The sequence below is a fragment of the Saitoella complicata genome (assembly GCF_001661265.1).
Source record: "Saitoella complicata NRRL Y-17804 unplaced genomic scaffold SAICOscaffold_32, whole genome shotgun sequence".
Lineage (NCBI taxonomy): Eukaryota > Fungi > Ascomycota > Saitoellomycetes > Saitoellales > Saitoellaceae > Saitoella > Saitoella complicata.
Genome location: NW_017567023.1, coordinates 33,227 through 47,901, shown reverse-complemented (window position 1 = coordinate 47,901; position 14,675 = coordinate 33,227). Strand labels below are relative to the sequence as shown.

The following is a 14,675-nucleotide window of genomic DNA, read 5'->3' as shown; positions in this document are numbered from 1 at the left end:
TATCCCTAGGCCGAAGTTGAGAGAGCTCCCGTTCGGAGGAGAGTGTCGGTTCCCCGACATACTGAGCGGATCAAGCGAGATAATTTAACCGGGAATTGTCGAATCAATTGCGGTTGAGCTTGAGCTGGCTGTAAACGATCGTTGAGACGTAGTGATTGATCTCCTCCCTTAAAGCGACCGTACGAGTTCGAATTGACGAGGGATCAAGAGGTTTAAGGTCGGGTATCGTAGGTGTAGTATCGTCAGGGAAAGCGGCTGAGTACGGTGGGGGCTGCTGTTTGGATGGTGGAGGGACGGTTTCGCTATATAATCCGAAACAATCCAGTTGACAGTTACCCGCGAGGTCCAAGCACAATGATGCACCACTTCTGCAATCGCTGTTTCAATCCACGTCCTTGAGCCGTGTTTTGGGGGACTCAATCGAAACGAGAGCAGCAGCTGTCATTCAAAAGACCCTCATCTCGTCCGGGCGTGCCCTTCGCGGGGCATAAAGAGCAACACCGCGTTTACCGGAGCTACGACCGATCGCGAAGCCTAACTTTCCCGTGACGAAATTCCCTTTCCCTTTCTCCCCCATAATACCAAAATTTTGTTGAAATGAGGTTGAAGGCGTCCATGTGGGCGTTCTCCTACGAGCCTTGTCTTACCCAAGAATGCTGGCTAAACTTAGTAACGCCAGGAAGCAAGCCCACGGAAAACCTTGGAGAAATCACAATTGCCCGACAGAAGTCACGGATAGAGATGTGATTACTCTCGAGAGGGATGATACTCCTGCTCCTTCTCCGAGCTCATCTCTTCAAATTCTCTACGTCTTAAGATGGGTACTCGTTGATCTGTATCGATCTCGCCACTTTGCCGCGACATGGGACACCCTTGTTGCGCAAAACGCAATTTAAACATCCCGCTCCTCTAACGGCATGCGCAGAAGCTCTCCAGGGCTCGGCATATCCAATTCTGTACTTCGTGATCTAGCCAGCAGCTCGTCCCGTCCTAATATAACTCAATGTAGCAATCCATCCCTTCTACGAACTCAATTGCTCCATTGTTGAAAGCTTGACCAGATCGGCCCGTGTTGCGGATACGGACCCTTGCAAAGGATTCGCGATCAAACATCATCGTCGACGAGACGGGATGGATTAAGGTTCCCGTCAAACCTCATCTGCAAAGTCTTGATCCGATAACGTTGCCCGTTCTTTTCGGGAAGAAGGACCCTATGTTACATATACACATGTGAAAGGAAGCAAAAACGGCTCATGGCTGAACCCAGGTCGTCGGGTGATTCGAGGGGAGAGCTTACGTGCTGCTGTTTGGTCATTAGGTAAGGCGAACTTGGGAACACGTTGGGAAGGATTGTTGAGGAGGGGTGCTTTATGGACACATGTCGACAGGCGCACGCAGCCTCGGCTGTGGAGACGGCTGAGGGAAGACCTCTGTCGTCACGGCTGCTCCCCCAAATACAGTAGAGCCGGACGAATTGATCCCCCGAAATGCAAATGGAGGCGATCATATACAAGCATGTCCATATGGAAGTAACGGTCCACCTCTTGCCAATTCGGGTCGCAATCTCCGATGAGCATCTCCTGATGCTTGATGTGTCGTCTACCGTATACTGTATCTATCAATTGAGTGCAATCAAGGAGCGCAACCGCGCTCCCCCAACCTCGAACTGCAACTACGCAAACCCGGATCAATCGGATCAAGATCAGATTTCTAATATGTCACCAGCGAGACACTCCCGCTCTACCTAACTTTACGTGAATCAGGTTCGGTGCAGCCACCAGCGTCGTCTAGCACCGTCAAAAATTTCGGCGCCCGGCTTCGTTCATCTCGAGCTCACTTGTGCAAACTCCACCCACAGCCGCGGACGGTGGCGACATTGACCCAGCGCCAACGGAAGTCTGCCTTCCACGAACCAACACGGGAAAACCCCAATTGTGCAATTTGACGGGTTTTGGGGTCTGTGTGATCTGCGACAGCCCGATCGACGAAGGACCGTAGGATGGGGATGATCAGCTGTTTTTGGGCATCTTCTTCGGTCTCGGTACCGATGATCTTTTCTTTTCCTCCTGCGAACTTGCGCGATCTTCCTCTCAAACTCAAATTGCAGTTGCCATCCGCACAGCAGCTGCCTCAAGCGACAGCACCAGAACGCCGCCCATTCCCGCGGGTAGAACTCCCCTTCCTCATTTCTGATTTTGTCTCATCCTCCACGGCTTTCCGTCACCCTCGCAAGCGGTCTCTCACTTCCGCCGCCAACCGCGCTCACTCTCCTGGCCTAAGGTCTCATTGGTTGCGTGCAGCTGCGCCGTTCGCGTCGTTCAGACAAATCACAGTACATATCACACCCAACATCACAGCACAGCAAACATCGAGCTTCTAGCGCAAGCCTGGCGTTTGTCAGAAGTGCAGCAGCTTGCTGGTGGTGACACCGTACTCACAGCTCGCGCAGTCCAAAACCTGGGTGGAGGCTTTCTGGGTCGCTAACAGCTCGTTCGGGCAGGCGCTAGAAAACGGAAGAAGAAGACGTGCGAGGATGTGCGGCGGGCGCGGCAAGCCGTAGACAAAGGAGTGCGGATTATGAGCGGATCCAATTTGCGATCATAGCGAGATTGACGATTGGTCAATCAATCTCACGGTGGAGATTATCGCTCATACGGCGGTGGTGATTGGATGGGATGGACCCGAGTACGATTGCGTTTGCACATCCATGTCATTTTCTTTTCTGGGTGAGAAACGCGTTTGCAGTGTCGCGTTTCGTGACGCGTTATCGTCGCCTAGCTCGAGACGTCCGGACGAACGCCTCCTCGGGCGCACTGCCTACAATCCTGGGCAAACAATTACCCGGAGCGTCCGGACGAGAAGAACATGTCGAAATCCTCTCGGGACATTACGCTGGCGTTTGCTGGCGTTCGCAAGAATCCTAGCCCTGGCTCAGAACCGGTACCGTGTTTGCGCTAGACACATGGCCATGGATTTCGTCGTTAACGTTAACGTATATCGCCTCTCGACGCCGTGGAAGCAATGGGCCATGGCGTGCACTTTTTTACACACCGTCTACGTGCACGATCACGACCGATGGGCCTTTTGGTGGTCTGTGCGAATTACCCATGGCCAGAGAAACTGTTCTACCCGGAGTGCCCTCGAGCCCGATTGCGAGTTCGAGTCGTGGACACAGACGTGAGGTCAGAGTTGACTGTGATGTCTGGTATATACGTGTGCGAATGGGAAAATGGTGTCAGCTAGAAACGAGGGTGCGTGCACGCAGGTAAGGGTTTGACTCGGGGTCAAAGAGGGATATATAAGGGCCGGCCTCTTCGCCGTGCGATTGAAGAACAGCGGGCCAACGACCATTCCGTCGATATACGCACGCGCACAGAAGGTGAAGAAACCGCTCTAAGGTCACAAGGTACCCAATACCAAACATCCCAACATATTTCACGTTTGTTGAGAAGCGTAAGGATCCTTGGTGGGGAATAGCTGTGATGTTGGAGCGGTATTTTGCACGAGTATTCGATAGCGCTCGGCCAGGCGAATCTCGCTACTATGGGCTCACTTCAGGGCACCCGTTTCCAAACCCCAACAACCTCCCACTCCCTTAACCCAGCCTCAACGCCTCCCAAAACCTTCCTTTCCCCTCCTCTTGCCCAGTGCTGTAGCAGCTCACTCGCCTCAAACACCCCAAACTCACTTCTCGGCCCAACAATCACAATCGTCCTCGGTGATCCTTCCTCGCCCCATTCGGGATCATCCGCACTGTAGATCTTGAGGTACGCTTCCAAGAGCTGTACACGACGGGGATATATCCATAGCCATGTACGTCCTCCGATTTGATGTATGGGACATACGATGTCTCTCCCTACGTGAGAGACGGCGAGGTCGGTGTTTGTGTAGAGCATCCTCTCTTGATCGAGGTATAGGTTCACATCCTTGGACACCTCAATACCATAAACCTCGACCTTCTCTTTTCGCTGACTATGAGCCTCTAGTAACCGCTCAAGTAATCCTGTACCGGATCCTATCGAGACGATATTCCTTGCTTCATGATCCTCGATGTGCGAAAGAATGAGGTCCAACAACGGCAGGCTCAGGGAGGCGTTACAATGCCCGTGCTGCAATGCCTCACCCTTAGGTAGATCAAGTAACTGTTCGTATACTTTCACAGCATCCGTGCTTTTCATGCCCGGGTTTTTGTAGGTTTCGTACGTCAGACGAAGGCGCAGGGGTTAAGCTGTACGAGCTACACTGTAGGTCCTGGGAAAAATGGGACTTTCGTGACATGGCACAGCAGTCAGGAGCTCAATGAATATGACTTTTGATTTCTCCAAAACAAGAAGCAACCCAGAACAAAACAACTGACCCTCAGGACCCTCACTTCACTATCGTAGCACACTACATAAGAAATATATCCCACCAATAACTCCAGATAAATGATCGAGCGATTAAACAATATGAAGATGATCGACCCAAAAAGCGCACCAGAGATTACATGAAAGGATTGAGCGGTCTGACAGTGACAACCGGGGGAGCCTTCGAGAGGTCGGCGAAGACCATGACGGGCAACCTGGTCAATTCCTTGACGGCCTGGATGTGGTCACCACCACGCGAACTCAATCCCTCGAAGGACAATGCATCACCGCTTCCGTTAGATCCAGAGCGGTTGTTGAGGCTGCCAGAGGGCATGCTGGAGGTGGACTGCGTGCGGAAAGGAGTGCCCGCAACAGATCCCTTGACAGGCGAGATAGGCTCGCTCTTAGATGGGTGAGAACCGAAGCCGAACTTGGCATTGACGTCAATAGGGGAAGAAACAATCTCGTCGTCATCATCGAACAGGGCACCCTCATCGTTGGGATCCTGGGTGCTGATATCCATAAACTTTCTCGACAATTCATCCTCAGCCATGCTGCTGGTGCGGTCATACACAGAGCTGCTCTGCGTCTCCGATGTCCTGGGGACGTACGTAGCAGTGTCAACGCCCTTCAACCAGAACAACTCCAACATCTTCCTGTTACCGACCCCGCGAGCATCGGTGAAGTCGGCGGTCTTAAGAGGCAACTGATCCAAATGCACACGCTTCTCAATGCCAAGCTCGGGGACAAGAATATCGAAAGCAGATTCGTAAACGGAAACAACGACGGAAGAGTAGATGATGGGCCCCTGGTTCGAGCGGGCAGCATTGTTGATCTGGTGACAAAGACGAAGCAACATCGACTGCTCCTGCGCGTTCTTGGAAGCATCCTTCTTGGAGTTGCACATCTCAGCAGTCTTGCCAAGGGCGTCGTAGTCCTCCATCAAGACATCAACTCCAGTAACAGCAGCCTCCAACTGACGGTGCACAACGAGATCCGCGTACCTGCGAAGTGGAGCGGTGAAGTGCGTGTAAAGCGGCAAACCATTGATGAAATGAAGGTTGTAGTCCGCGTCAACGCGACCAGAAACGAAGTACCTAGCACGGTGGAGAGTCTTCACAAGCAAAGTCTCCAACGCCTTGCGGATGTCAAGGTCATCGATCTGCAACAACGACCTCTGCAAAGAAGCACCATCCGTACCGTCGATTTCGTAACCCAACCTCTTGGCCTTGTCGAGGAACAAGCGCAAGCGTCTCTCCTGAGGACGAGGGTGACGCCTCAACAAAGCACCCTCGGAAAACTTCTCGTTGATCTTCTCCGCAATTGCGATCTCTGCCTTCATCATCAACTCCTCAACGAGCCAGGCAGCAGCAGTGCTCTCGAAAAGGTTGGTACCCTGAGGCAAATCCTCGTCGTCGAGCTCAGCCAGCAAGCGCAACGAGTCAAGCTCCAACTTGGTAGAGCCAAGCCTCTTCCTGCGAAGGACAGTAGTAACACGACACAACCTGCTCAAATCATCCTCAAGACCCTTCCTCAACGCCTCATCACCACTGGTAACCTCACCAGACAATTTTCCACCCTCGAGAACAGCATCAGCATCCTCGTAACTGATGTGGGCGACGCTGGAGACGATACTCCTGCCGATCCAGATACCCTCTACATCACCGGTAGTCTCATCCATCTTGAAAACAATAGAGAACGTAGGCTTCGTCTCTCCGGGAGCGAGCGAACACAAGTCGACGAGTTCGTTAGGGAACATGGGAACGGCACGGTTCGTCAAGAACACAGCAGTACCCCTCTTCTTCGCCTCGCGATCCAAGACGGAGTTAGGACGGACGTAGTAACCGACATCGGAAATGTGGATACCGATCTCAACCTTGCCCTCCTCGAGACCCTTGATGTGCATAGCACGGTTCAGGCCCTTGACCTTGGCATCGGCGACATCCAAAGAGAAGACTCTCTCCTCAGAGAAGTTACCGCGCAATTCCAACTCCTCCTCGTTGCTAAGATCGATCGGCTCCGGAATAGATTTAATGCAAGCCTCAGAGAAAGCTTCATTCAAGAAGTTGTTATCACGCAACAATGCCTCCGTCTCAACCTCAACATTACCCATATCACCCAGCTCCTCAACAAGGGTACCGAACGGATGCAAACTAGTAATCGGCCAACGCTTGATACAAGCAACAAACAACTTGTTCGCATACTTCTGGTGGTTCTCGACGAAATCCTTAGGTGCCTGCTCAGTCGGAATAGCAATAAGCGGGACTCTCTTGTCCGTCGGCTTGAACCAGACAATCTTAGGACGGTCGTTCGACCTTCCACCCTCAGGCCTCTCACCACGCTGCATCCTCTCCTGATCTTGCTTCTCCTTCGTCGCGGCGCTAGAAGGCCTCAACAAACCAAGGGTACCAGAGAACATCTGTCCAGGCGTCCTCTCAATCACAGCAACAACATGGCCCGCATACATCGGCTTCATCTCATCACTCACCTCCTCCTCATCAACCAACAACAACCCCTGTCCCTCGACCTCAACATCATCCTTCTTCTTCACTTCAGGTCTATTCCTGATCGAACCCTGACGTTTAAGACCGGTTCCCTCAGCCTGGGAGGTAGACCCACCACTCATCTGGAAACCCTCCTTACGGCGCTTCTTCTCCTCCTTCTCGCGCTTCGCGTTCCAGACCTCGTCCACATCCAACAACTCAACCGCGACGAAATCACCCTCAAGCGCACGATTACGGTCCTTACTTCCACAAATAAAGATATCGGCATCCAACAACTCGGTTGAGACATACGCATCAGAACGGTTCTTCTTGTTCACGCGCAAGACTCCGCTGACGAGCCTACCGTCGCTAAGGAGAGCAGGGAGGGTAGCCTGAGGCAAGTACGGAGAGAACAAGGACTTGCGTTGCTGCTGAGCACCACCCTGTCCCTGCAACTGCACCAACTGCTGCTGCTGCATAAGCTGCGGCGAGAGGAGAGGCTGCGGGATATTCATCCCACCCATCCCCGACAAATTCAACGCACTAGGCGCCTGTTGCGGGAACGAGAATCCGCCGAATCCAGCATTGGAGGACATAGAGCTAGACATCGACGCACGCGACCGGTGTCCCGGAACGAAAAACTGTTGCTGCTGTTGTGGCTGCTCGGATTGAACAGGACCCGTAGGCTGCTGCCCAGCACTCGCACGCCAATTACCATCAAAGTTACGGCTTGAAGAACGGGCGTGGCCACCACCGGGTTGACCGCCACTCGAACCGGGCGCAGACGGGAACGAAAATCCGCGTTCGGGGACGGCGCTGCCGCGGCCACCCCCGACAGCCATACTCTGACTACGTCCATGACCAGGAACACGACTCCTTCCACCGTTACCGCCCATACTGCCGAAACCTCCCTGCTGCTGCTGCTGCTGTTGCTGCTGCTGTTGCTCGCCTCCACTAGAATCAGGACGAGCCGGGAAAGAGAATGGAGAGGCAGAAGTAGTAGACCCGGAAGCCGATTCCTGACGAACCCGCTGCGCACGCTCCGCAGCCTGCTTCGCCTCCGGCAACGCAAGAGAATGACGTCTCGAATGTCCCTGCGCCGGCGGCCCCGGTTGACGTTGTCCCGAACTCACACCCATACCCATGCCCATACCCATACCCCCAGCGCCGCGTCCACCCTGTGCCGCGAATCCTCCCGGGAACGCGTCGAATGCGTTACTCCCACTCCTCCGATGCGCACCCGGCCCAGCCCCGATTTGCCCCATCCCTGTAGAGGCAAACCCGGATGCAGCGGCGGGTTCGGCGGTATACGCGCCCTGAGGCTGGTGCTGCATCTGCTGAGACGGCATATAGGACGGAGGGGGCATCATACCGGTCTGTGCAGCGTATTGCTGTTGTTGTTGGAGGAGTTGTTGTTGGGCTTGGAGGAGCTCGATTTGTTGTTGGAGGGCGTATTGCTCCACTGTGAGGACATGGATGTTAGCCATACGTGGTCTTTGTGTCAATGAGTGCGTAAACGAGGTGGAAGTCCGGCCGAGTGTCAATTGTTTTAATCTGCTGGGAGGAGGTCCGTCTTATACGAGTTGTATTACCCGTCACCGCACCATGCTTCAAATCCACATGACATGATGACGTGCCCTCCAACCGGCCCGGACTTCGTCGGCAACGAGCATGACGACCTCAATCGACACCGACCAACCTTCCCTCGTTTCGAACACAAGCGAATTGGGTAAGAGGAGTAACTTACTCATAAACGGCGTCAACTCACTCGGACTCCTCCTATGAGAAATATGCAGCCTCTGTGGGCGGCCTTGTTGTCCCGCTTGATTGGACTGCATCGAATGTGTGAAAAATCAAGATACTATGATAACCCGTTAGCATTCCACTCCTCCACCTCCAAGCCGAGCTGACACGCGTACGTACCAATAAAAAAAAGTTTGTGGTGTGGTGAACAAAGAAGCTTAGGTCCTGGCCGTCAAAAGTATGACAAGGTCCAGAGAGTGTCGTCGTATAGGTGTAGTTTGATCGAAGTGATTTAAAGAACGCTTCCGAGGTTTAGGATCGAAGGGGTGTGTTGTGGTGTTGCGTAACGACGTGCTGGTTACCCGGCCAAGGCTTCGCGCAGATGGTGACGTTGAACGGTGCGTCCCCGAACCACATGACGGTCCCAAACGTCGGAGTACACGAGACAAAGTGAGAAGATACGATAAACATCCTCATTTACATTCGAAAAAAGAACCCTTCTCTTGGGTGATGAATGGCCACAAACTCCATCGGGCTGCCTGTCCGCGTACGCAGGCCGCGTGCATAAGGCTCGAGGTTAAATACATGTACATGTCATCTCCTCGAAACCACCACCGTCTCCCCCGTCGTGTCCAAGATGTCCACCCTCGACTCCTTCCGCCCCCCTTCTCCCCGAACCTACCGTCTCGCCCTCCGGGACCTCACACTCCCCCTCCTCTATGCCGAACTCGCGAAACTGGAGACGAGTATCTCCCACCTCATGCGTTCCAATGTCGAGCTACAACTATACATGGGAACCGAAGCCGATGGAGATGGAGATGGGGATTGCGAGTTGAGAGATGCAGTAAAGGAGAACGAGGAGACGATTGCGAGGATGAGGAGCAGGATGGAGATTTGTAGGGTTGAGATTGAGGAGAAGGGAGGTGGGTTGAAGCGGTGCGGTGAATCTGAGGAGGTTCAAGGGGAAGAAGGAGTTTTTCTCTAGAAGCGGTTTGAGATTGAGGAGGAGGGAGAAGCGAGGATGGCCTCGGACGTGGCTGGGGATGGCTGGTGAGGGCCAGGCACCGCGCACCGAAGAAGGAAATGTAACGTCGACACCGTTCTTATCACAACCCCACCATGTCCGCCCTCTCGCGAACATCCCTCCGCCTCCGCCGCCGCCTCTCCCTCCCCTTCCCCCATGGCCACCGCTTCCTCACCACCACCACCCCCACCGGGACCCACAGCCAGAGCCCCTTCGCCGACTGCCACGACCCCTCCTCCCTCCGCACCGCGATCAACTCCCAAATCTTCGCGTCGACACACTCCCAAATCACCGAACAAACCGTCCTCTCTGCCCTCGATGCCTGTCAACGAATCGTCTCCACCACGAACGCATCCTCGAGTAAGCGTACGGGTGCGACGGCGGAGTTGTTCGGGTTCAAGGAGGGTGAGGGGAGTATGAATCCCCTCCGTCAAGCCGAGGCAGTATTGCGAAATGATCGGACACCTTTAACGCCTGAAATTCTGGAGAAATACATCGGCCTGAATTCGGTTGCGTCCCCCTCCATCACAAACATCCTCGACCTCCTCCCAACCTACCGCGCAAAAAACAACACGATCCCACCCCCACACCTAATCACCCTCCTCCTAAACACAATCACCCCAACGAACCTCCCAGCCCTGTCATCCCTCATGCAAGAAACATACGCATCCCCCACATACACCAAACACCGCCTCACAACCGGCGTCATAACCCTCGCAACCTCCTTCGCCTCCGCAATCATCCTCTCTAAATCACTCGCGCACATCCTCGCATTCAACCTTCACGTCCCAACACCACCCTCCTTCATCACTGTCGCCACAATCGGGGGGACGGCATTCGCGACGTTTGCGGGGGGGTGGTGGGTCGTGTATCAAGCTTTCAAACCATCCTCGACATACCTCGCCACACATTCCGAGTCCCACGAACTCTCGGATCCGAGCCGGAGTATTGGGATGAGGAAGGGGCTGGGGGTGGTGGGGGCTGCGGGGAGTACGGGGCAGGTGAGGTTGCCGGAGGAGAGGCCGGTTGGGGTTAGGTGGAGGGATGGGGTGGGTTTGTGGAAGAGGTGGGTTGGGAAGGAAGAGTTGGAGATTTGGGATGGGGTTAGAAGGAGGTTGCTTGAAATTGACGAGGGGAGTGGCAAGGAGGAGGTTCGGGGTGAGAAGAGTCTTAGGCCGGAATTTAAGAAGATCTTGAGGGGGAGGGGTATGGCCTTGGATTTTGGGTGGGAGAAGGAGGCGTCGGAGTATCTTCGTTGATCGTGTTGTAGACCACATATACCAAGCGTCAAGCGCTCCGAACAACGTCAAAAATGCGATGGTTCTACTATGAGACACTGTGAGTGCGGTAAATGGAAACGGGGGTAGCCTGAAATAGAAGAGAGAACGCCAATGAATGCTATACCTCCTTTCCCAAATCATAATCCTTCACATATCATACAACTCGCTCGCCCCTACTCCCTATACCCCCCATCCCTCTCAACCTCCCCATCCCAAACCCCCTCAACCTCCTCCACCTCCCCCTCCTTCTTCCCCTCACGGCTTCCTAGAACCTTGACTTCGCCTTCCTCCATCCCAACCCTAACAACCTCCCCATCCCTAACCCACCCCTCCAAAATCCCCTTCGACAACGGCACCAGAATCTTCTTCTGCACCAACCTATTCAGCGGCCTCGCGCCGTAAAGTTGACTCCACCCTTCTTTTGCGAGGTAGGATTTGACTTCGGGGGTGACGTCGAGTGTGATTCGGCGGTCCGTTAAGCGGTTCCGTAACTCGTTCAGGCGGAGATCCAAAATCCCACCAAGAGCCTCGGAGCTCAAGGGCTTAAAGATAATGGTGTCATCGATCCTGTTCAGAAATTCTGGGGCGAATGCGGCGCGAATTGAGTCGTGTACGAGGGCTTCTGCGCCGTCCTCCCCGGAGAATAGATGTGCTTGTCCGACGTTTGAGGTCATGATGATAAGTGTTGATCGGAAATCGACTTTACGGCCCTGAGAGTCTGTCAAGAATCCTTCGTCCAAAACCTGGAGGAGGAGGTTCCGGACGTCTGGGTGGGATTTCTCCAACTCATCGAAGAGGAGGACCGCATATGGTTTCCGTCTCACGTACTCCGTCAACTCGCCCGAGGACTCGTAACCCACATACCCAGGTGGTGCACCGATGAGCCGGCTGACGGAATGCCGCTCCCCGAATTCAGACATGTCGAATCTAATCATCGCATTCTCGTCATTAAACAAAAACTCTGCCAAAGCTTTACTCAGTTCAGTTTTTCCCGTTCCCGTGGGTCCGCAGAACAGGAAACTCCCGAGTGGTCGATTCGCATTCTGTAACCCCGCTCTCGATAAACGGACAGCGTCCGAGACGGCGGAGAGTGCATGATCTTGACCGACGACGCGGCGCCGGAGGGAATCTTCGAGGTGGAGGAGTCGACCGGATTCGGAGGCGAGGAGGGAGGGGGTTGGGATTCCGGTATGACGGGATACGACGCGGGCGATGTCGTCTGCTGTGACGGAGTCGTGGAGCATTGAGTCTGGCTTTGTCGTCGTCGTTGCCTTGACCCGAGATTCGAGCGCTGGAATCAAGGCGTAGCGGAGTTCGGACGCTTTTCCGTAATCGCCCGCTCTCTGCGCGAGTTCGAGGTCGGTGCGGGCTTGTTCTAGATCCGCTTTTGCGGTCTTGACTTTGTCGAGTTCTGCGCGTTCCTCGTCCCACTTTTTGGTCAATTCGGCTTGTTCCTCCTTCATCTCCCTCAACTCCTTCTCCAATGCCTCCCGCCTCTCCACACTCGCCAAATCCTCCTCTTTCCGCAAACTCTCAAGCTCGATCTCGATCCTCATAATACTCCGATCGAGCTTCGCAATACTATCCGGTTTTGACTCCAACTGCAGCCTCAGAGCCGAACACGCCTCATCCACCAAATCAATCGCCTTATCCGGTAGTTTCCGGTCCTGTAGATACCTATACGACAACCTCGCCGCAGCGACCAGTGCCGCATCGTGAACCCTTACTCCATGATGAACCTCATACCTCTCCTTCAAACCTCGGAGAATTGAGATAGCGTCCTGGACGGTCGGTTCGGCGAGTTGGACGGCCATGAACCGACGGGCGAGGGCTGCGTCTTTCTCGATATATTGGCGGTATTCGGCGAGGGTCGTGGCGCCGCAACATTGGAGCGTTCCACGCGCGAGTGCGGGTTTCAAAAGATTCGCGGCGGATAAAGCACCCGAACCATCGCCGCCAAGGCCGAGGAGGGAGTGGAGTTCGTCGATGAAGAGGATGATACTACCCTTTGCGTCCTCGACGTCTTTGAGAACGGCTTTGAGTCTCTCTTCGAATTCACCGCGATATTTCGCACCGGCGATGAGGGACCCGAGATCGAGCGAGATGATCCGTTTTTGTTTCATGCTATCGCCTACCTCACCCCTCACGATCCTCTGCGCCAAACCCTCCATCACGGCCGTCTTACCCACTCCTGCATGTCCGACGAGGACGGGGTTGTTCTTCGTCCTTCGTGACAGGATTTGAAGGGTACGTCGGATTTCTTCGTCGCGGCCAATGACGGGGTCGAGTTTGCCTTCGGAGGCGAGGGCGGTTAGGTCTGTGCCGTATTTTTCGAGAGCGGCGCCGGGGGGGTCGGGGTTTAGGTTCATGGTGTAGGATCCGCCTGGTCGTTGGGGACCGGATGAAGCGAACCGAAGCTGCTGCTGGGTGAGAGGCATGGATGCCTTGAGCAACGTAAGCCTCGGAAGCGTCGCAACCCTGGGCCTCGCAAGCAATCCACTCGAAGGCCGCGGCGTCGTCGTTGTTGTGAATGTCCGAACCGCGGCTACTGGATGGTGTGATGATCGCAGCACTGCGGTCCTCATTGTTGTTCTTGTTGTCGTTGTTGTTAGTAACCTCATGGTAGAGATCAAGGTATGTTTGCTAGAGGGAGGTCGGATCGAAGGGGTTGAGGATTGATATATTCTGGGCGGCGATGCACGAGATGCAGCCAGATGCTTCGAGAATGACGCTTCTGCAGCTACGGTGTAACGTGGATTGGGAGTGCCGAAGTCGGATGTGTGGGAATGCGCGCGTGGAGTATGACGTCCAGTAAGTCCAGAAAAGTCTGCAGTTCAGGATACTTCGACATCGGTAGAAGCTACAATTCAGAACGGGATGGCGGTGTGTAGCGTCAAATGGCGGGAATTTGAGGTTTTATCGGGTTGAGGCGGATGGATCACAGACGTTGGTGCTGGAGGAGACTTGGGCGTTGAAGGGGTTTCCGCCGAGGTATTGTGGGGAGAGGTGGCCTTCCAACAACTTTTGGGCCACGTTTTCGTTTGATACGGTTACGGTTGGGGTTGAGGAAGAGCATATTTTTGGGACTGGGCACAATCAGAATGATCTGTACTTCCACGTGCCCACGGCTCGCTGTGATAACTGACAAGGAACACATGTGTAGGTCTCCTCAATCAGAAAGGCGAAACTATTGATCTGTTCAAGTTTAACACGCTCAACCCTATCCCAGTATTCATGTCAAACGGAAGTTATCTCTTTTTCCGGAATATCCCCTCCAAGGGCCGCATGGAGTTCTCCTCCAACCGTACGCGGATCATAACTCACTCCACAACCGTCGTTGACTACTACGTCGCCGTGGCAGCCATCGGTGACTACGACTCCCTCCTCGAGAAACATACAGGGGGACGTAAAGGAGCAGTACATGTTTGGACCTAAGCTGCTTGTGGCGCCGGTGACTGAGCCCGGGGTAACGGAGGACCATGTCTATCTTCCGAAACTACCTTCAGGTCAGCAGTCACGAATTGGACCTATTGGTTGGACTGGAGAAACGTACCAGGGAGGAGGATGGGTTAGCGTTTCAGCTAATATTTCTTGGATTCCTATCTTTGTGCGTGGGTGTCAAGAGGATGTCCTTAGCGGAAATGCTTTTGCCTGGTGTTGAGGCAACCTCTCCTGGTGTTTCTGTTTATCGTACTATATCTCATGTTGCGATCGTATCTCTATGTCCGTGGTATTTCGAACGAGTAAGTACCAATACGTCGTTTGTTTCTCTGGAAAAATCGTCCAAGCCTTGGCTACA

The 14,675-nt window shown here is 54.0% G+C and overlaps 6 protein-coding genes across 6 annotated transcripts; 3 read left to right on the top strand and 3 right to left on the bottom strand.

The window, feature by feature from the left end:
- Window positions 1-3,098: 3,098 nt before the first annotated feature.
- SAICODRAFT_32328 (uncharacterized protein) lies at window positions 3,099-4,192 on the bottom strand. The gene has a single exon (XM_019168185.1). It carries the CDS (start codon window positions 4,176-4,178, stop codon window positions 3,555-3,557), a length of 624 nt encoding a protein of 207 aa, XP_019020800.1. The 5' UTR covers window positions 4,179-4,192; the 3' UTR covers window positions 3,099-3,554.
- Window positions 4,193-4,482: 290 nt separating this feature from the next.
- Window positions 4,483-8,924, bottom strand: SAICODRAFT_22245 (RNB-domain-containing protein; the record flags this gene model as incomplete). The annotated part of the gene is made up of 3 exons (XM_019166542.1): window positions 8,753-8,924; window positions 8,577-8,690; window positions 4,483-8,291 (listed from the first exon to the last, which is right to left on the bottom strand). The coding sequence occupies exons 2-3, from the start codon at window positions 8,665-8,667 to the stop codon at window positions 4,483-4,485; spliced, it is 3,900 nt and encodes a 1,299-aa protein (XP_019020799.1). The 5' UTR covers window positions 8,668-8,690; window positions 8,753-8,924.
- A 285-nt stretch (window positions 8,925-9,209) lies between these two features.
- SAICODRAFT_28173 (uncharacterized protein) lies at window positions 9,210-9,557 on the top strand (the record flags this gene model as incomplete). The annotated part of the gene is made up of 1 exon (XM_019167098.1): window positions 9,210-9,557. One exon carries the CDS (start codon window positions 9,210-9,212, stop codon window positions 9,555-9,557), a length of 348 nt encoding a protein of 115 aa, XP_019020798.1.
- A 624-nt stretch (window positions 9,558-10,181) lies between these two features.
- Window positions 10,182-11,197, top strand: SAICODRAFT_32326 (uncharacterized protein). Its single transcript, XM_019168184.1, has one exon. It carries the CDS (start codon window positions 10,247-10,249, stop codon window positions 10,853-10,855), a length of 609 nt encoding a protein of 202 aa, XP_019020797.1. The 5' UTR covers window positions 10,182-10,246; the 3' UTR covers window positions 10,856-11,197.
- On the bottom strand, window positions 11,050-13,245 carry SAICODRAFT_10566 (P-loop containing nucleoside triphosphate hydrolase protein; the record flags this gene model as incomplete). Its single annotated transcript, XM_019165268.1, has 1 exon — window positions 11,050-13,245. The coding sequence occupies one exon, from the start codon at window positions 13,243-13,245 to the stop codon at window positions 11,050-11,052; it is 2,196 nt and encodes a 731-aa protein (XP_019020796.1).
- A 382-nt stretch (window positions 13,246-13,627) lies between these two features.
- SAICODRAFT_32325 (uncharacterized protein) lies at window positions 13,628-14,551 on the top strand. The gene has a single exon (XM_019168183.1). It carries the CDS (start codon window positions 14,111-14,113, stop codon window positions 14,309-14,311), a length of 201 nt encoding a protein of 66 aa, XP_019020795.1. The 5' UTR covers window positions 13,628-14,110; the 3' UTR covers window positions 14,312-14,551.
- Window positions 14,552-14,675: the final 124 nt, after the last annotated feature.

What these genes read in the sequence shown, in the direction of transcription:
- SAICODRAFT_32328 (XM_019168185.1), bottom strand. Translation starts at nt 4,178, where the DNA reads ATGAAAAGCACGGATGCTGTGAAAGTATACGAACAGTTACTTGATCTA.
- SAICODRAFT_32325 (XM_019168183.1), top strand. Translation starts at nt 14,111, where the DNA reads ATGTCAAACGGAAGTTATCTCTTTTTCCGGAATATCCCCTCCAAGGGC.
- SAICODRAFT_32326 (XM_019168184.1), top strand. Translation starts at nt 10,247, where the DNA reads ATGCAAGAAACATACGCATCCCCCACATACACCAAACACCGCCTCACA.